We start from the raw sequence: 21,317 nt of genomic DNA, 5'->3' as shown, positions 1-21,317 counted from the left end.
AAATGTATATACAGTATTTAAAAATTCTTTAACTGGGATGCATGTGTTAAAGTTCACGGAGAATTACCACCATAAAATTGACCAATAACAAGGGGTTTGTGTTCCAGTTACAGGAAACTGTGTGTATTAATCATGTGACCTCCGTTTTTTATACGAATATTGAAGTGATCAAAACTATGTTTGTATAATTAAAATTAGGTATTTTTAGCCTCCAATTTATGTGCCACTCTATCATTGAACACATAAGCTGAATATGGTATTACTTTGATAACATATGGTGGAAATTGAGTTAATAGCACCTGATTTGAATGGGCCATTAACACTATTATAAAAGGAGCATTTAGGCACTATGGACTATCACCTTGAAAAAGCTGTACTGCACAGCGAAATGCGTTGGTGGATGTACTCTACTGGACACAATGGGAGACCAATCCACACTTTTGCCAATCAGGAACAACACTGCTGCTGCTATCCTCAACAGAGATAAGGCTGTTGACATCAATCAGGACCTTGCTGTGAGTCTTGTATCAAGTCACTAAAGACACCTTCCTCTGATTATCTGAGTGGCAGACACATTATGCAATGGACTGCGTTCCCTATATGGTGGTAATTCTCTGTGAACTTTAACACATGCATCCCAGTTAAAGAATTTTTACTTATATACATTTTTTGAAAGAATAGTGCTAATGTGCTCCTGAAAAATCTTTTTGTATGTATGCATTTTGTTTTTCATGTTGTTTCCGTTGCAACGGTTGATCTTTTTATTTGTGTGGCATTTAAAAAATGCTAATTTTATAATTACCATACTCAGCTATAAGCGCTGTTAGTTTTGTTCTATTTGTATAGCCTCTGAAGGAGAGTGAGAAAAAATATACAGCTACCAACTCATTAAAGAGGAGCCATAAACTGATATACTGTAGTAACCCGGTTTTTATTTTCACGTTCTTTGTTGCCTTGCCATTACAACAATGTTGATGAGTACTACTAATATGTTCATGTGTTATTACATTCATATACTGTACGTGCTATGCACTCATAGGGTTAATATCTAACCTTTGAGACACTAAACTATGTACACCCCTCTTCTTTGATAGATTGTTCTAGCTGGAATGATGCTTTATTGGACCTATGACAAGAGGAGGCTCATCTTGAATTATTTACCAACTTTTCTTCTTCATTTGGACACTATACGACTTTATGTTACGGAATTGGTGTTGGCGGCAGTGTTAAGTACAAATTATAGGAAGAGAAAAAAACATTAAAATTAAGATGATAAAACACATAAATAATTAATATCAGGGTTTATGTCGTGCTGAACATACATCTGTTTGCAGAACTATTTTTCTTTATTTTTACTTGGGGTAATAAAAAGTGTGAAGAATTTTACAAAGTTGTGTTTTTTTTTTAATGGTGAACCAGGTTCCAGAAAGCTCTGTCATGGCTAAAGGGTTTATGTATACTGGTGTTTCAAGAACTATAAGTAGCAGCATGCTCTGGTATTCTGGTACCTGTAGTATATCTGTAAGAATAAGGCATCTCTTCTTGTCTCCTGTCACGAACGGTATGTCTTGTGTCTCACCACCAAAGGGCCTCTCCAGCGTTACTCTACTATACACATGTTATACACACACGCTATATACTATTACTTAATAGAGACTTCTTTTTTTTTGTTAAATGCAGGAATATAGCAGAATATACTGAACATCCCAAAGGGATGTTCAGTATATACATCTTTATGGAAACTATTTTTTATAATGATAACCCCAATGCTTTACGATGTGAAGGCTAACACCACAGATAATGTCACTTTAAATATAATGGTATTTCGATTGTTTGGTATGATTAAATACTAATGCTGTCTATTGAGGTTTAACTGCATTGATGGATAAACATGTGTGACCTGTACTAATCATAAATTAGTCTTTGAGTACTATTTAGGTAGTCAAGAGTCTTTAGATTGTTTCTATTTTTTTTTTATTATTGGAATCCATGCAGTAATCCATATAGTTTCCATGAATTTACAGTCTATTCTGCACACCGTTAATGTAATGTTCATACCAGTGCAATGTGCACACAGATATCTATATTCATCAGTACTTTGATTCTGAGAAATGCAAACTGTAATGTTACTTCATTACTATAATAACCACATTAATTCAATTAAATTCTTCAGTGTATTGATGAAAATAATACTTGTTCAATGGTCTCTATTTGCTTGAGAAAATGTAATATATTGACATGGAATCTAATGCATCAATAGATCCTAAATAAAAAAAACTAGATAATCTGCTCTACTCATTTGTTGTTGATTAACCAGTTTTGTTTTTATTCATTGTTTTTGTAAAGGGACAGTTGACAAAAAATAAAAAAGGAAAAAATACAGCAACATATTTAAGAATTATTTTTGGTGGAGCAGAGAATACTAAATTTCAAAATAATTCCACCTGTCATAATGTAATTTTAAAATATGCCCACAAAAAGAAGCATTTTGTGCAGCTTGCAAAGCTAGATTAATCAGCATTATAGGCATATGGGCAGGATATTATGGAGGTACCATGCAGACAGTAACAAATGCTACATTCACTATACATAATTTGTAGACAATTTATCACTTCAATGAAGCATCATATAGGTAAGACAGTTTGGCTGTGTCTGCACAATGTTATCAAAAAATACTAACGAGCATATTTATCCATACTATTTTTGCTAACATAACTGTAAATAAGGGTGTTTTCACACCATTTTCACATTATTTTTGTATCACCTGAATGTACTAAAGGGCAAGGTATCCAGTTGATATATCTACAGTAAAAAGATAGCCAATGGGTCGACCCCAAATTGTTGACATTTAAAAGGTCGACAAGGTCATTAGACCAACAGGTAAAAGCCAGACAGTGCTTAAAGTCGACAGGTTCAAAAGATCGACATGACAATGATCGACACACATATGGTCAACACACATTTTTGCAATTGTTTGAATTTGTTTTTTTACTAATTCATCATTTACCAACCACATAGTCTATTATTGGGAATAGTAGCTTTGCCTGAGCAAAGCGAGTAACTTTGGCGAGCAAAGCGAGGGTACGCGTTTCCACTAATTTGGCTCAGATATGGTGAAACATACAAAATTACATAAAAAAAACTTGTGTTGGCCATTGTTGTTTCGACCATTTTCTTGGCAACATTTTGATCCTGTAGGTCTTTTGTACCTGTCAACCTTTTCTACTGTCTACATTTTCCATTTCAACCCTTTAACCCTGTCGACCTTTTGACTCTGTCGACATTTTGCATGTCGATCTACTGACTGTTTTTTTACCCCTCAATCTACTAAACCACACCCAAAGGGCAATTGGGGGAGAACAAGAACCTAACGTTGTAGTCCAGATTGCATTACGAGGTACACTGGGCTCCACAAGGATAGACATTGGGGGTGTAGAGTAGGATCTTGATCCGAGGCACCAACAGGCTCAAAGCTTTGACTGTTCCCAGAATGCACAGGGCCGCCTCCTCTATAACCCCGCCTCTGTGCACAGGAGCTCAGTTTTTAGTTAACCAGCCCAATGCAGTAGCAGGAAAAGAGACGATAACGGTTAGTAGCCACATACACCATACTCTCACGGCAGGAGAAGTGCCAGCGGCTAATGCCATACCAACCCAAAGAAGCTAAGTGCGTCAGGGTGGGCGCCTTGTGGAGCCTAGTGTACCTCGCAGAGGGAGATTTAACAAAGGTAAGTTCTTACCATAAATTTTTTTCTGCTGCGGGGTACACTGGGCTCCACAAGGATAGACATTGGGGAGGTCCTAAAGCAGTTCCTTATGGGAGTGGACGCACTGTAGCGGGCACAAGAACCCTGCGTCCAAAGGAAGAACCCTGCGTCCAAAGGAAGCATCCTGGAAAGCGGCAGTATCGAAGGCATAGAACCTTATGAACGTGTTCACAGATGACCACGTAGCCGCATTGCACAATTGTTCAGGGGGCGCACCACGGCGGGCCGCCCAAGAAGGTCCCGCAAACCGAGTAGAATTGGCCGTAATGTGAGCAGGAGCTGAGAGGCCAGCCCTCACATAAGCATGTGCAATAACCATTCTAATCCATCTGGCCAAAGTTTGCATGTAACCAGGCTAGCCCTGTTTGTGAAATCCAAACAGCACAAAGAGAGAATCAGATTTCCTAACAGAAGCAGTTCTCTTCACATAGATACGGAGAGCCCGTACCACATCCAAAGACCTCTCTTTGGAAGACAGATTAGGAGAAACAAGTGCCGGAAACCACAATCTCCTGGTTAGGGTGGAACAAAGAAACCACCTTAGGTAAGTATCCGGGACGAGTCCTAAGAACCGCCCGGTCACGGTGAAATATCAGATATGGGGAACTACAGGACAAGGCACCCAAATCCGACACTCTTCTAGCTGAGGCAATAGCCAGCAGAAACACCACCTTAAGGGAAAGCCACTTAAGATCAGCTGAACCAAGAGGTTCAAACAGAGACTCTTGTAACGCCTCCAAAACCACCGACAGGTCCCAAGGAGCCACAGGCGGGACATATGGAGGTTGGATCCGCAACACACCCTGAGTAAAGGTATGCACATCAGGTAAGGTAGCAATTTTTCTCTGAAACCACACCGAAAAGGCAGATATTTGAACCTTGAGGGAGGCCAGATGCAGGCCTAAGTCCAGGCCCTGCTGAAGAAAAGCCAACAACTTGGCTAAACTAAACCTGGAAGCGTCATAATCGTTAGATGCGCACCAAAGTAAGAATGCCAGACCCTATAGTAAATCCGAGCCGAAGCCGGTTTCCGGGCCCGCAACATAGTTTGAATGACCGCCTCAGAAAACCCTTTAGCCCATAAGACGGAAGCTTCAAGAGCCACACCGTCAAAGACAGCCGGGCTAGGTGCTGGTAGACACAGGGGCCCTGAACGAGGAGGTCTGGGCGTTGTGGAAGTAGAATTGGACGCTCTGACTATAGGCCTTGCAGGTCTGAGAACCAGTGCCGTCTGGGCCACGCTGGAGCTATGAGTAGCAGAATTCCTTTTTCTTGCTTGAACTTCCGAATTACCCTGAGCAGGAGTGACACCGGAGGGAACACGTACGGCAGCCGAAACCTCCACGGCACCGCCAGCGCATCCACGAATGCTGCTTGAGAATCCCCTGTCCTTGCTCCGAAGTGATTGTGTCGAGACGCCATCAGATCTACGTCTGGAAGGCCCCACTTTTCCACTAGGAGTTGAAACACTTCTGGATGGAGGCCCCACTCGCCGGCATGTACGTCCTAACAACTGAGAAAGTTCGCTTCCCAATTCAGGACTCCCGGAATGAATATTGCCGATATGGCCGGTAGATGGCGTTTCGCCCAATGTAGAATCCGTGAGACTTCCTTCATTGCCAAACAGCTTTGAGTGCCGCCTTGATGATTTATGTAAGCCACTGTGGTGGCGTTGTCCGATTGTACTTGAACAGGACGGTTCTGAATTAAATGCTGGGCCAGGTTCAACGCATTGAAGACCGCCCGCAATTCCAGAATGTTGATCGAGAGGAGGGATTCCTCCTTGGTCCACCCTGAAGGGAATGTTGCTCCAGCACCGCGCCCCAACCTCCTAGACTGGCATCTGTCATCAACAGGACCCAGTTGGATATCCAGAATGGACGGCCCCTGCACAATTGTCGGTCCTGGAGCCACCAGAGCAGCGACAGACGGACCTCCGGATTCAATGAGATCATGTGAGACCTGATCCGGTGAGGCAGGCCGTCCCACTTGGCTAGAATCAGCTTCTGGAGGGGGCGAGAATGGAATTGAGCATACTCCACTATGTCGAATGCTGATACCATGAGGCCCAGCACCTGCATCGCCGAATGTATCGACACTTGCGGACGAGAAAGGAAGCAACGAATCCTGTCCTGAAGCTTCAGGACTTTCTCCTGAGACAAGAACAACCGCTGGTTGTGAGTGTCCAATAGCGCTCCCAGGTGCACCATGCTCTGAGCAGGAACCAGGGAGGATTTCTTCCAGTTGATGAGCCACCCGTGGGCTTGTAGAAACTGGACAGTCATATCCAGATGACGCAGGAGAATTTCTGGGGAATTTGCCAGGATTAACAAGTCATCCAGATACGGCAGTATCCTGACCCCTTGACGACGGAGTACCACCGTCATCACCGCCATGACTTTGGTGAAGACTCGCGGAGCCATAGTTAAACCAAAAGGTAACGCCCGAAACTGGTAATGGAGGTTGCCAATCGCAAACCTGAGGTATTGCTGATGCGACTCTGCTATAGGAATATGCAGGTAAGCATCCTGTATGTCCAGGGAGACCATGTAGTCCCCAGGTTCCAAGGCCAGAACTATAGAGCGAAGGGTTTCCATACGGAACTTGGAAATCTTCACAAACCTGTTCAATGCCTTGAGGTTGAGAATGGGCCGGGAGGACCCATTCGGTTTCGGGACTAGAAACAGCGGAGAATAGTACCCCCGGCCCCTCTGCGCAAGAGGCACCTGTACTACGACTCCTGTATCCAGGAGGGTCTGTACCACCGAATGTAGAGAGTTTGCCTTTGTCTGGTTCAACGGGACATCTGTTCGGCAAAATCGATGAGGGGGTCGGTTTTTAAAGGCTATGGCGTAACCTCGAGTGACTTCCCATACCCAGGCATCTGAAGTGGTCTTCAACCATTCCTGGGTATACCCTAGAAACCGGCCACCCACCCTGGGATCCCCCAGGGGGAGGCCCGCCCCTTCATGCGACAGGCTTATCGGTCTTGGAAGCTGGCTGATGGGCCACCCAGGCTCTTTTGGGCTTTGGCTTACCAGGTTTGAAAGTGCGGGCCTGCTTGTTGTACGTCTGGCCTTTTGCTTTACCTGAAGGACGAAAAGGGCGAAAGGAAGTACCTTTAGCTTTCAACACAGAAGGAGCGGTACTTGGCAGACAGGCAGTTTTGGCAGTAGCCAAGTCAGCCACAATCTTATTTAAGTCTTCCCCAAACAGAATATCTCCCTTGAAAGGGAGTACCTCCAGGGTTTTTCTAGAGTCCAGATCCACAGAACAGGATCTCAGCCACAATATCCGGCGAGCCAGGACTGACGTAGTAGAGGCCTTGGCTGCTAGGATACCGGCATCAGAAGCCGCCTCTTTAATATAGCGAGAAGCTGTGACAATATATAACAAGCATTGTCTAGCATGGTCAGAAGAGATTTCAACTTCTAACTCCAAGGCCCATGCTTCAATAGCCTCTGCAGCCCATGTTGCTGCAATAGTGGGCCATTGTGCAGCACCCGTGAGGGTGTAAATCGCTTTCAGACAACCCTCCACACGTTTATCCGTAGGCACTTGTAGAGACGTGACGGTAGTGACAGGTAGAGCTGAGGAAACCACCATCCGAGCCACATGTGAGTCTACTGGAGGAGGCGTTTCCCAATTCTTAGACACCTCTGGTGCGAGGGGATAGCGAGCCAGCATCTTCTTTTGAGGCACAAACTTTATACCCGGGTTTTCCCAGGGTTCCTGACGTATATCGACTAGGTGGTCAGAGTGAGGTAAAACTTGTTTAACCACCTTCTGACGCTTGAACCTATCTGGTTTCTTAGGAGTGACGGATGGCTCGGGATCATCCGTAATCTGCAGAATCAACTTAATAGCCTCCAAAAGATCAGGAACATCCACATGTGAACTACCCTCCCCATCAGCCGTATCTGAGTCAGAACCTGTGGGGTCAGTGTAAGTGCCGTCTTCATCAGACGAGGTGTCAGTGACAGCAGTGGATTGTGAGGAGATAAGAGCTCGCTTAGAGGACCCCTTGGGCTTAGGCGAGCGATGGCCAGACTTTCTAGTAGTCAGGGACTGGTTCAACTTCCTCAATTGAGCAGATAAAACGTCCGCCCACGGCGGGTTAGCTGCAGGGACCACATACGGCTGTACCGGCATAGGGGGTTCCATAGGGGGTGTTAGTTTATTAACTAGCGTATGTAGAAGCGTGGAAAAAGCGGCCCATGGTGGGTCATTATGTACCCCCATTGCCACAGTCCCACTGGGGGGCAAGGAGCCCCCAGAACCAGAGGCCCCAGCTGCTATATTTTCCTCATATGGGTCTGTGGCTTCAGCAACACCTGTAGTGTGTTCAGCCCCAGAACCGTTACCCTCAGAAGCAGACATGATATAACTTGCAGTATCAGGTAACACAGTACAATTATCAGCAGCACAATACCTCTAGCCCAAACCCCTGCGCAGTGTAGTCCGCACTAGCAGAGATAAAGGAGAGATATGGTTACTAAATCACAGAGAAAAATACGTATTAAAGTATATCTTTGTGAAAATCCTATATCAATATAAAACCTGACGCACCAAGCCCCCTAGAATATAGGGATAGCAAGTTGAGTGAAAGACATGAAATGGACACCACTCAGCTAGCTAATGCACACACAGATAGTCACAGTTTGTACAATGCAGAGGTTATTACTAACAATAATACTGCACTGGACTAGCTTATATATATAGCTATGTAGTCAATAGATATAACACTGTACAGTAAGAACTGGATGTATATCACAGGGTAATTGTACTAGAAAACCCTGACTAAATGCACTCTTTCTTAACTAGCACTGTCTAAAAAGGCAGGTAGAATACTTAAGTGTCATGTAAAGTCACAGCACTGACAACCAGGCGGCTTTACACAGGAGGATTTGCCCAAGCATTCCCAGGAACAGTGAAGCTGAGAGATAATGGCGCCCAGACATTGACAGGGAGTGAGGGAGAGACAGATATGCAGCTCCAGGGCGGGAACATTTGCGGGGAAATGGCGCCCTGGGGCTGGGGGAGGGGCTTCAGGTCTAAGCCTTATCCCCCTGCTGGCAAAACCACCGGGTACTGTGGGCTACTGAAAATGGTTTAGAGAGAAAACCTGACCTGCACCCATGCCCTGGTGATCTAGTGGGATCGCCTGTACTGCCACAGTGTCCACTGCCAGCGTGCGCGGCCCGCCTCCCACTGACCGCGCCGGATCGCGATAAAGACCGGGTCCCGCAAGCGGGACCCACTTACCACCTCCCGAAGCACGGCCACGCGATCCCGGAGAGCCCCCGTCGTGTGTGCCTGACTGTGAAGAAAACCGGAGCCTTCTGATGTAGTTACCCGACAACCAGGGCTCTGGAGTGTACAGCGCCGCTGGGGAGAGCTGGAGCTGCAGCGTTGAATGTCTTCTGACATTTACCACCGCTGCTGCCCTTGCAGTCTTCACTTTTTTCTTCAAAAAAAGCTCTTCTTAGGGCTGCCTGGAGCAGCCCCTCTGTTATGTGCCTGCTTACTGCAGCACCAACTACAAAACTGAGCTCCTGTGCAGGGAGGCGGGGTTATAGAGGAGGCAGCCCTGTGCATTCTGGGAACAGTCAAAGCTTTGAGCCTGTTGGTGCCTCGGATCAAGATCCTACTCTACACCCCCAATGTCTATTATTGTGGAGCCCAGTGTACCCCGCAGCAGAAAAATGAATTGTAGAAAATACCAGAGGGAGCCCTGTGATAATAACGTTATCTTGAGATAGTATTATCAGGGCTTCCAGTACCCCTGCATAGCCTGCTGACAGTAAAAGCTGTGCTTGGATCTGGTCCATGTGATCAGCCATTTGTGTCTGATAGACAACATATCTGTGCAAGAGGAGCGAAACTTGTAAAACCATTTTGGGATAGTCCAAGGTCAATATTCCCCCACTCCCTTTTAACTCATACAGTATGGGTTATTTTTTACAAGTACATGCCTCGTTAGTTAATAGCCACACCTTATATATATATATATATATATATATGTATATATACTGTACTGTGTACAGTCTCCTTGTGCATACTGGTTGCTTTGAGTTACGATTAAGATGTATTTTGTCCAAAAAATGATGCCACACGTTAGCAGTATTGCACGGGACCTGGCAGTTCACTCACGCCAGGCATCTCGTGCTGCATGGCGTATTGAGGCTAAATGTATGAGGACGAATCTGTATATACACACACACACCATTTTTTGTGAACCCCTCTAGAACTGGCTACCCCAGTGACTGCCCCAGACTAGTTTTGGAATACAGCAGAGCCTCAAACTAACAAGAAACTTCTCAGTAAACAGCTTGTGGGAGGAGGAATAAATCCCAATGGGTGTAGTGAGAGGTAGAACAATCTAATTTAAGAAATGAAGAAATGAAGATGTTATACTAATATATATATATATATATATATATATAAATATTTATTGCACCTGGGCCCACCACATGCTAGTTCCGTCGAGTTCTAGTCACACCAATATTCTGGGAAGGGGCAGCCAGCTTGGCATGGCGGAGCGGTGTGTGTGTGTGGCAAACTGGGGGCGTGGAAGAGGGGGTGATGCTGGGTAGGTGCGGAGCGGGGCGTTGCTGCTACAATGCGGGGCCACAATGATGGGATTCACCACAAATTGCATCATCGCCCATTGTGTGTAGTTGCAGTGGGGTGCAGGCAGGTGGCGGCTGGCCCGGAGACTTGCCACTCTTTGGGGGGCTGGGAGTGCCATCCATTTTTTGGGAGCCTCCTGGCCATTCCGGGAGAGTAGGCAAGTATGGTTCTAGTACAAGGTTTGGAGAGCCCCGCTGAAGCAGTTTTAGCAAAAATGTTGCATGGTATTGGAGAGCGCACCTCTGGCAGTTCCAGTACAAGTTGTTTTGCAGAGAATTGCTTCATTGCACATTTTAGGGACTCACACTGTGTACTAGCCTGGGGGAAGAAGTTGTGTAACCTCAAAGATAGAAATGATAACATTTATTTTTTTATTTTATTTACGAAGCTCAACTTAATATACTGTATCAAGCAATCATGCATGTGCACTCACATACTGTATTCTACATGCAGTATTTCATGCAGTGCTGACCGGGTGGAAGAAATGCTAAAAAATAATTTTGTTTAATACATCATGCATTATTTTAAAGTACTTTTAAGAATGAATGTAAGCTAGTACATGGTATCAAATTAAATTCTAACGTGCCACATCATGCCTTTCCATTCAAAGGTATGTTGTTAGTAAAATAACACAGTGGGCCTGATTCCGCGTCACACGCAATGCTGATGTTCACAGAGCAATTTTTTTTACTATTGCACAATTGCATGAATCCCTGAAAAATTATGCAGCGCACGTGTCCCACTGAGTGTCCCACAGTTTGTCCGCACATGTGTCCTATGGAGTGTCCGCAATTGAGATGCACAATATCATAATGTATTGGATATGTGGTAGGTATTCCTGGGCGGTGGTTATTCAGATGCAGGGCGATGGTCTGTCTTATGTTATGGGAGTGTTGCTGAACTGGTTGCTAATCGCTCACATTGGAGGCCATACTCAGGGAATCTTCACTTAGCATGGGGCTGGTGCAAGTATTGATGGTGCAACCAATGGTTGCATCTAAAAATGCCCTAGGCGATATTACACCATCTAAAGTCACTCAGGGGTATATTTACTAAAGTGTTGGTTTACAAAAGTGGAGATGTTGCCCATAGGAACTAAAAAGATTCCAGCTACTCTCTTCTAGAATGTGCTTGATAAATGATAAGTAGAATCTGATTGATTTCTATTGGCAACATCTTTACTACTATAAACCTGCACTTTAGTAAATATATCGCTCAAAGTTGGTCTATCAGTCCTAGCACATTTAGACGCTCAGTACAATAGGGGAAGGGCTGATACTGGCATTAACACATGCTACGGCAAAAGACGTTAAAGCAGGTCAAGCAGTGTGCGACTCAGAAACAGACCAGTATGTTATAAAGCCTCCATTTTGTCCATTCGTATCATCCTATAGGATGTTCACAGTGATTAGTGTGAAATTTTGCTGCATAGCAACTGCATGACCAGTGTTAATAAAATAAAAAATTCAACTGCCTGTTCGTTTTTGGGTTCGTTAAGATCTGGGTAGTTTGGATGGGGTATATCAAAGTGGAGAATACAGAATCAGATTAAGATTATAACAGAGGAAAAGATATCTAAGCATGTAATTCACAATGTAACTGAATACTAAGGGCCTGAATCAGAGTAAATCTGATAATTACATAAATCTCCAATGTTTAACGATCTGCGACTGAGCAGGATCGGCACTGCGTAAGTGCAGATCAGGTCCTGCAATGTTGGTCACAGTAGCCCAAAACCCACAGCATGACTGCCATGCTGCTGGTGCCTGGGTGTGGTGACTGGGAAAGTTCCAGAAGTGGGGAAATGTTAGCCCCATTTTATAGGCGTGTCGAAGTCAGTTGCTGCATGCTCAGATGCAGCTTTATTGGCCCCGCATAGTGATTTTTCCTGACATCCTGAGTAACCTGAGGGTAACTCAGATGTCCGATGGTCACTCAGTTGATCTGATGCTGGGTCTTCATACACAGCAGCGGATCAGAGAAGCCAGCACAGGGCGTCATTTCACTTAAGACGCCACCTGCATAAGTTTGCACAGCTGCTGCAACCCACTCTGAATCACCCCCTAATTCCATTCAATGGTTGCAGAATAACAGGATATAAGCAAAGCTCTGCCCTCCAGTGGTTGCATTAGCACTCAGACTCCATTTTTGAACATTGTAGAAAAAACAGGCATGGGAAACAGAATGAACTGAAAAAGACAGAAAATGTTCTCACCTCTTGCAGTACTGAGGACAAAAACTGCAGTTTTAAATGGAGTTCTAACGCTTGCCGCTTTTCCTATTTTTTGTTTCAGACAGCATCCAAACAAAGAGAAAGTTACAGTACAGTTAAAAAACAGAATTGCATCTTTCAACGCTACATCCCACACATGCAGTAATGTTGACTGTAATTTGGGAGTCAATATTGCCATTGGATTTTGGATTTGCCATTAGTTTATTGCTGATGAATTGGCATATATGACTTTGATTGGCTAGATGTTTCATTTGTATAGCTAGATTACAAAATATACATTTTGTAAAGCAATAGTACTGGCAATATAAAGCACAAGGGTTACATGACAATTTGTCTGCAAATTAAAAGTGGAAAAAAAAAATGCATTTCATTTGCACAATTTACTCGGATCCAAAAAATAATAAATTAGTGTAATCATACTTCAACTTTCCTTCATTTCCATGATTTAACCCCCTGAAAAAAGTAATCATTCAAAATGTCCTACAGTAATGCATGTTACATTTTAACTGACTGCTTAGTAATAATCCCTCCTGTAAACTGGTGTATAGTATATTGTCACTATAGGAATCGGTTACCATGACGCTAGTCGAGATCCTGGACGTCACAATGTTGACACCGGGATCCCGACTAGCGCTGAAATACCGATGCCGGAATCCCGCCGCCAAAGGCTCAGAGGGAGACTATATTCTGTGGCGAGCGTAGCCAGCCACCGTGCCTGCAAGGGGCTTGTTAGCGCTTGCCCCGCTGCCAACATACCGGTGGCCGGGATCCCGCTATCGGTAAACAGTCAGTATCCCGGCCGCCAGGATTACATACTGATCCCGTCGCTATCTGATCTGTGTATGCAAACAATATGTTTTAAGTAAGAAAAGTAAATGCGTACAGTACTGATAGGAAATGGAGTGCTCATCCATGCACTACACCAGTGGCTATTAATCAGGGGTAACTGTACTCCCTAGGAGTGTGATAAATTCAAGCTGGTGGTACGAGAGATGCCGCCCCACAGGTTAGTATCAATATCCTGGTACGCAGAATCCTGCCGGTCAGAATGCTGACAGTGGCAGCTCAACGTTCAAAATCCTGATAGATTTTGGCATTTTAACGCTAGCCCTAATTTTAATCCTAACCCAACCCACATGCAGTCTAACCCTAACCCACCCCTTCACAGCCTAACCCCAACCATCCCCTCTCACAGCCTAATCCTAATACACCCACCCCCACAGCCTAACCCTAATGCTCCCCCTAATAGTTGATAATAGGGACAGGCCTACTGAAATGCTGTATGGCGGTTTTGTCATATGAAGTTCATGAGTACTGCTTTCTCACAATTTACTGTGAGTCTAACGCACATCAGACAAAATTGCTTCCGCATTGCATACATAGAACTAAATGCAATTATTCATATAGAGTTGTACGCATCTTTGTGGGTGATCCGCTTGGTTTGATACCTATCATCATCAATAGTAAGCACTTACACCAGTCCTGTACTAGGTGCAAAAGAAAAGTCTGGTCAACTCTGCAAAGCTGCATTTCCGTTGACATGACCTAAGTGAATTGCATCCCAGCTACAGTCCTGAGTTCAGCTGAAAGTGAAGATGCATCTGGTATGTGTGCTGATCTGCATCTCCTGTACACTTGGTGGGTCATTCCGAGTTTATCGCTCGCTGCTGTTTTTTGCAGCGCAGCAAACAGGTTACTACTGCACATGTGTATGCATTGCAATGCGCAGGCGCGTCGTACGGGTACAAAGCGGATCGTTGCTGGGCAACGGATTTAACGAAGAATCCATTCGCACAGCTGATTGCAAGGAGATTGACAGGAAGAGGGCGTTTGTGGGCGTCAACTGACCGTTTTCAGGGAGTGTTTGGAAAAACGCAGGCGTGTCCAAGCGTTTGCAGGGCGGGTGTCTAACGTCAATTCCGGGACCAAAGACTGAAGTGATCGCAAGGGCTGAGTAAGTCCAGAGCTACTCAGAAACTGCAAAAAACTTTTTTTTCCCCGCTCGGCTGAACACGTGTTCGCACACTTGCAAAGCGAAAATACATTCCCCCGTGGGCGGCAACTATGCATTTGCACGGCTGCTAAAAAAGTAGCTAGCGAGCGATCAACTCGGAATACGGGCCCTAGTTCTTTAGCATGCACAATGCGGAAACTCACAAGAAAGGCTCTGCAAACGGTGTTATGCTCCACTCTGCATCGGCCACTATAGATTAAGCATAGATCTATCAGTAATGCCTAATGATGGATAACCGATTCAGCTATTCCAAACATGCCTGCTTGCCACCAGCACTTTAGTGGTTTTGCAATGTTCAACAGAAAGGGCAGTTTAAGAGAGGTGGGCAGTACGCCATTTTCCTGCTGATTTCTGATGCTGCAGTGCTGAGAGTGAGGTAAGTATAATATATGGGTGCAAGGTGTGTGGAGAAGGCCACCCTGGGACCTGTGTGCCCCACACACCCTGCAATCATTATAGATACACCAATGTTCAATAGCATTTAACTCTGCCTGTGTATATACAGTATGTCTTGCAGCCAGTAACCAAATAGAGCAGTTGCAGCCCTATAACTGTGACTGACAGTGCAGTTTGCAAATGGGGGATCACATCCATGCATTATACAGGAACTTTGAATAGCATAAATCAGCTGTAATTGATGACTATATCAGTGAAACTCTGTCTAAAGTATATTTTCAATAAAACTATGCAAAACAAAATTAACAATACTAAAAATTTATTGAATAAACTGAGTGAGTATTGAGGGCAGGAACCAGGGCCGGACTGCAAATGCCAAAAGGGCCGATGGGCTGGTCCTGTCACACAGAGAGGCAAAAAGGATGCGTGCAGCACAGCCTCTGGCTCTCTGGTCTGGCCGCTACCCCGACCCCCCCACCCATCTCCATGGAAATGGGGGCAAGCCGCAATTGCACGCCCCCGTGTGCCGTGTCACGTGCCGCCGCCCGTCTCCATGGAGATGGGGGCGTGCCGTGAGTCCACGCCCCCCTGACTCGCAGAGCGTACCCGTCGGTAGTGTCCGCGCCCCCTATTGCAGAACACGCGCTCCTGACATGTGCACACGCCAAAGCGTGAACACACATGCCAGGGACGATTTTGGCCCCCAGTCCGTCCCTGGCAGGAACAACAGGGAATACAATACAGGGGCCGAGGGATATACAGTATATTGCACAGCACCCAGATCGATTAGGGATGAGTTCAGGATGAGGGCAGTACGGATGCCAGCAGTCGAAATCCCAGCGCCAGAATCCCGACATGCGGCTATAGGCACTGTAATACTGACATCAGTCGAAATGCCGACACCGGAAACCCGACAGCCAACATCCTGACTGCAAGTATGCTGGGGATTGTTAGGGTTAGGCTGTGGAGCGTGGGGTGGTGAAGGTTAGGTTTAGACACTTGGGGGGGTGGGGTGGGGGGTTAGAGTTAGGCTGCGGGGAGGGGGGTTAAGTTTAAGCACCATCGGGGAGGGTTAGACTATGTGTGCTTGTGATTTTTGTTATGGCAGGTTTTGACTATACATTGTACTAGATAGTAAAAACTGATTTGCCTGCACAGTCTATTTTTTCTTGCGATACCGGCCTTCGCGGGACCACACATCGGTATCGCAAGCTGTGTACACACGGTGCGATATGTGCTAACTGTTCTTGCGATTTTGACTATACAGTCAAAATCGCAAAGATATATCACACCGTGTGTATGCATCTTAAGTGACGGAGTGAGCAAATGTGAAAGTCTTGAAAAAAAGACAAGGATGCAAAGAAGGAACTGTAGTATCAAGGAAAATAAATAAATAAATAAAAGTGGGTAAGCAGAGGTGTAAAAGGGAAAAAAAAAAAGATTGCTTTTAACCGAACCTTTTGCTCTGTGTTTGGCGTATAGTGTAAGATTAGTCAAAGATAATATATTTATGGCCTATTCCTATTATTATTTTATATTAGATTTTTTGTAGTGCTTCCAGATTACACAGTGCTTTACAATGAATACACTGTGGAGTATACAATCTATAATTCCTACTACGGTTATTTCTTGATAAATGAAAATAAAATTATCAGTATGTCTTTGGATTGCAGGAGGCATCAGAGGACCCAGAGGAAACCCAAGCAGCCAGAGTGAGAACATGCAAACTTCACACTCATGGGGCTTTATTCAGAACCCAACTCATAACCAGCACAGTGTGAAAGCAATATTCACCACCAATCTCTTATCCCTATACTTTGTAGCATAAAGTTCATGATGGTCCTAACTACTGTATTCTACTGAATTCCTTATAAGTATCAGCTGAAAGTAGGTCCAAAAACATCCTTGGCATGTGCATCAATTTCAGGAATGTAACTAATTGTCTCTGGTTTTGCTGTGAGCTACAAAACCAACCAGATCAGTGCATCCATTATCTTTCAGTATGTCTCCTAGAATTGTTGTGAACATTTTGGCATCTACTTTCAATCCAGATATGAAATGATCACTAGGACACAAGGTACAGCTCTCCTCTGTTGGAAATTCTTTAATGGCCTACTCAAGCTCTTCCGAATGTCAAGAGACAAGGCAACCTCCATCAAAATCTGCAGAAAATTGATCTGTGAAAGGTAAGACGATGTGTCCTCCTTCCGGGATCTCATAAAAGCCCTAATTTGCTGACTTTGTAAATTGTAAGTTTGAGTTTTAATGAATACAAGAAAGATGACTGATGCTCATATGAATATTTACATTTATTCTGATACAAGCGACTGACGCTTTGATATGTGCACCAAGGTTCAAAATCCCAAGTCTGTGGACTCAAATGTTCCTCCCCCCTCCCGGCCGCAATCGCGCCCGCCGGCAGTATTCTAATGTTACTGCCGATGGGTGCAACAAGTTCCCCGGGGGTAGCAAGCTGAAATGTGCATAAAGACCGCAAGCTGAAATGTGCATAAAGAGAGAAACGGGTCTTTTTACGATCGCGCCTATTACTTTAGTCAGGTTTAGGTGTTTGCGTGCCTAAACCAGACTATAATGGGCGCGATAACGGGGGCCATTTGAATATCATCCCTCTATCTTCCGTCACTTTAGTCGGGAGATGGGGGTGCAATAAGATATGAATTCCTCCCATAGAAACACAATTTGCACAGTAATCACACAGCCCATCATAGTAGCATGATAATGTTTGCATCAGATACTTTGATTTGTACCTAATAATTTGTGCTCCTGTTATAATGAGCTTTATTGTCTACAAAATTACCTTACCTTTAGAAAGGGTTTTTTGTATGTATGTTTACAGTATTTATAATATTAGATTTGATTTTCAGCTATTAAGCCTTTGGACACAAATGAATAAGTATTACTAATATTAATTTCATTAATTTGTACATTTATTTTGGATAATTCTGCATGAGAATTTTAACTCTTTACACCCTGTGAGCGAGAGCAGAGATGTTTTGGAATAGAATCTCTACTTATAACGTTAGATATTTCAATTCTAACAGTGGATTGTAGCACCTGAATTATAGTTTCTTAGTTCTGAGTAATACGCACTAAATATTAGATTAATGTATTGTTGCCACCTCAATAATTGCACTGGCATAACTTACAAACGCATGTAGATGATATAGCAGCACACAAGAAATAAGTTACAATAGTGTAATATTGCACAGCAATGAGTAAAGAGGTGAGGATAAAGGGCCCTGATAAAGAATAAAGAACTTTGTGCTGTGTACCAGATGGTAAAACTTTAAGGCTTATTTATGTTATGCTTTGTTGCTTTGTATACAACTTCCTTCTTCACATAGACATGTACAGATGTGTTCTTATACACTATTACGGAAGTGGCGCCAAACATAATTTTTGACTCGCCCATTGTGCTGAGTGTCTTTATAGCCGATTTTTCGTGAGAATGTGATCATAGTCACAATGTGAGACAACAAAAACCATTTCACAAGACTACACTGATGAAATTGCATGCAACATTTGTATGCAGTCTCAATCTACGTGAAGTACAGTATACAAAGTGCAACAATGCAGCGGCCACAGCTTTTTTGCATGACGAGTTCCATTTTGCTTTGTATACAGATTCAGGGGTAAATGTATGATACAGGCACACATGGTGTCGGTATCACTCTATCCGCTTCGCCTCTTTAACAATGCATAACGGGAAGCATTAGGGCTCAGATGTATTAACATCTCAGCTGCCGGAGAGGGGGAGTGACAGGCGATGCCTGTCAGTGGCCACAGCGCATCAGCCTATTGCCGATATGTTGTGTCACTTCCCTGGCCAGCTCACTGGGAATTCGCAAGATCTTGCAAGTCTAGCAAGATCTCACATTCAATCTGGAGCTGGCACCAGCCACTGATAGGGACAGCGCTGTCCCTGCTGTGGTGAATGGGCAACAACACCTGCATCTGTCGAAATCGAGAGCTGCAGGTGTCAGAACGGTCAGTATCTTTTAGATAGCAGCACTGATACAGAAAGGGGTGTATAGCTGTCACTGGGCACACATCGCTGCTGTAATACATAGGGGAGATGCGGTAATGTGCGCTGATACCACTTCTCCCCCGTACGGACGCTTCTTTCATCTGCCCATCAGTATTAATCACACACAGATATACAAGTGTTGTTTATCAAATTTATCAGTACAGTCTAGTAAAGCGTTTTTTGTCTTCTCAATTCCCTCACCACAAACCCCTGCTAACCAAAAGTACCAGCAACTCTTTCCAAACCTCATCCACTTCTCCCCTTAACCCGCCCTCTTGCATGCATACTCCGGATTGCCAGGTCTGCCCACAATGACCTTACTCATCATAACTTATTCATCTTTAAATCCTTTAACATACTATCACTGAAGCTTGATTAACTCCCATTGCCATTACTGCACCAGCTGCCCTCTCCTATAGGATCCTCTCGTACTTCCACATGGCTGATGGTGGTGGTAGCATCCTAGTCCCCCCGACTGCACATTCTGAGTCATTCTCCCAAACTTTCTTTTCTCCTTTCAGGTCCACTCCATCTGCCACTCCCGTCCTTTCACCTTTGTGTTGCCATCATCTATGGTCACTCTGGTTAGTCTCCCAAGTCCTTGATAATTTATCGACCTGGCTCCCCCGATTTCTTTCCTCACACCTCCACTCCCTCATCATGGGTGACTTTGATGTCCTACTTGACTATCCCGCCAACCTTGCTGCCCCCAAATTTCTCTCTCTCTCCTCTAACTCATTGGTTCTCTTCGCACACTAACAACAGCATCAACTCCCTCAACTTGCTGTTCTTTCGCCTCAGTGATGTGTTTGACTACACCAATCTCCTCTACTTCTATTTCCACATCTTCCATCCACCTATGCCTTCCTGGTCATTTCCTAAACCTTGGCCTATATGCTGACCCACTTTCTCAAAACTGCTTTTGCTATTCTGAGCACCTCTGGAGAAAATCAAAACAACTTTACACTGCTGAGTAAATACATTTTCTCTTGCTGACTTCCTCTATTTCAGAGTCATTCTAAATAGTCCTACTTTAAAGTCTCTCATCTACTCCCAATTCTCCAACCCATGCTACCTCTTCTCCATTCTTTTTCTTATCCCCGTCATTCCTTCTCCATCTCCGCACTTTTTCCATTCACTTACCTGCAAAATTGATTCAATCCACCATGATTTTCCTCCCTGCAGACTCCACTCCTACCTCTCACACCCTGACCTCAGGGAAGTCAATATTGTTTTCTTCACATGTCCTCCTTCTTCCTGTCGGCTTTCCCCAAAGCTATTTTCTCAGCTCCCTTCCTCCTCTACATCCTTTTTTTTATGGTGAGCATATCATATCCTTCAACCTCTAATGACGGCAACAACACCTATATTTAGCCCTTTTCTCTCAATCTCTTATCTTCTGTCCTCTCCTTTGTCACCTGCTGTTAGTTTTAATTGCCTCTTGTATAGTCCACTGCTTTTTAAGAGTCATCCTCTGAAAAAATAAAATAATAGCGGTACAGTTATGGGTTCATAGAAGTGGAGCAGTTTACCCAATCAGATTCTATACAATTAAATTACACAATACGATTGGAGCTATTATTTTCTAGAGGGTGCAAGATAAATTATAAGTAGATTCTAATTGGTTGCTATGGACAAAATCTCCACTGCTATAAACCCACACTTTAGTAAACATACCCCATAGTCTTTACCCCACCAAGGCCCCCTCTCCTTCATTCTTCTTGGATCTCTGTTGACAATGGCTCTGTTTCCTGAGTCTACTGCCCTGGTGTAATTCTTGATTCTACTCTCTTGTCCTCCCCTTACATTCAGTCTTTCTCCAAATACTGCTATTTCCACCTCTGTAAAATTTGAAAGATCAGGCACAATCTCATCCTGAAAGCCACCGTCACTCACAGGTTTCGTGGTCACTTTGTAATGTCACTGTACAGTATAATCCATCCCCTTTGTACAGGACTATGAAACCCTTGTGGCACCATTTCAATAAAAGTTAATAATATAAAACAACAACAATATTGACAGTAAATATTGTGTACGGCAGACTTAACTGTTCAGCATAATAAACCACAGGGTTGGGAGTAGTTTAGTGTTTCTGAAGTGGTAAGTATGCCACGAGCGACATCATATGCCCTAACATTACATGGCCACAATCACAGTGTGACATTTGTGGTGGTGTGCATTCACTGTTCTATTTCCACAATTTCGGTGATTATTGGTATGCTTTAC

The 21,317-nt window shown here is 44.1% G+C and overlaps 1 protein-coding gene across 2 annotated transcripts in view; it reads right to left on the bottom strand.

Moving 5' to 3' along the window:
• MYRIP (myosin VIIA and Rab interacting protein) overlaps positions 1-21,317 on the bottom strand; it is an 835,957-nt gene that overhangs the window by 140,113 nt on the left and 674,527 nt on the right. Inside the window, exon 12 of one of the 2 annotated variants that reach the window (XM_063922392.1) lies at positions 12,616-12,678. The exons of the other annotated variant lie outside the window; for it this stretch is intronic. Coding sequence (XP_063778462.1) covers positions 12,616-12,678 — 63 coding nt within the window. The remainder of the gene's footprint in view (positions 1-12,615; positions 12,679-21,317) is intronic. 2 annotated transcript variants of the gene reach the window in all.

This window comes from Pseudophryne corroboree, chromosome 5 (genome assembly GCF_028390025.1).
Source record: "Pseudophryne corroboree isolate aPseCor3 chromosome 5, aPseCor3.hap2, whole genome shotgun sequence".
NCBI classification, from domain to species: Eukaryota; Metazoa; Chordata; class Amphibia; order Anura; family Myobatrachidae; genus Pseudophryne; species Pseudophryne corroboree.
This window is presented reverse-complemented; position numbering and strand designations above follow the sequence as displayed.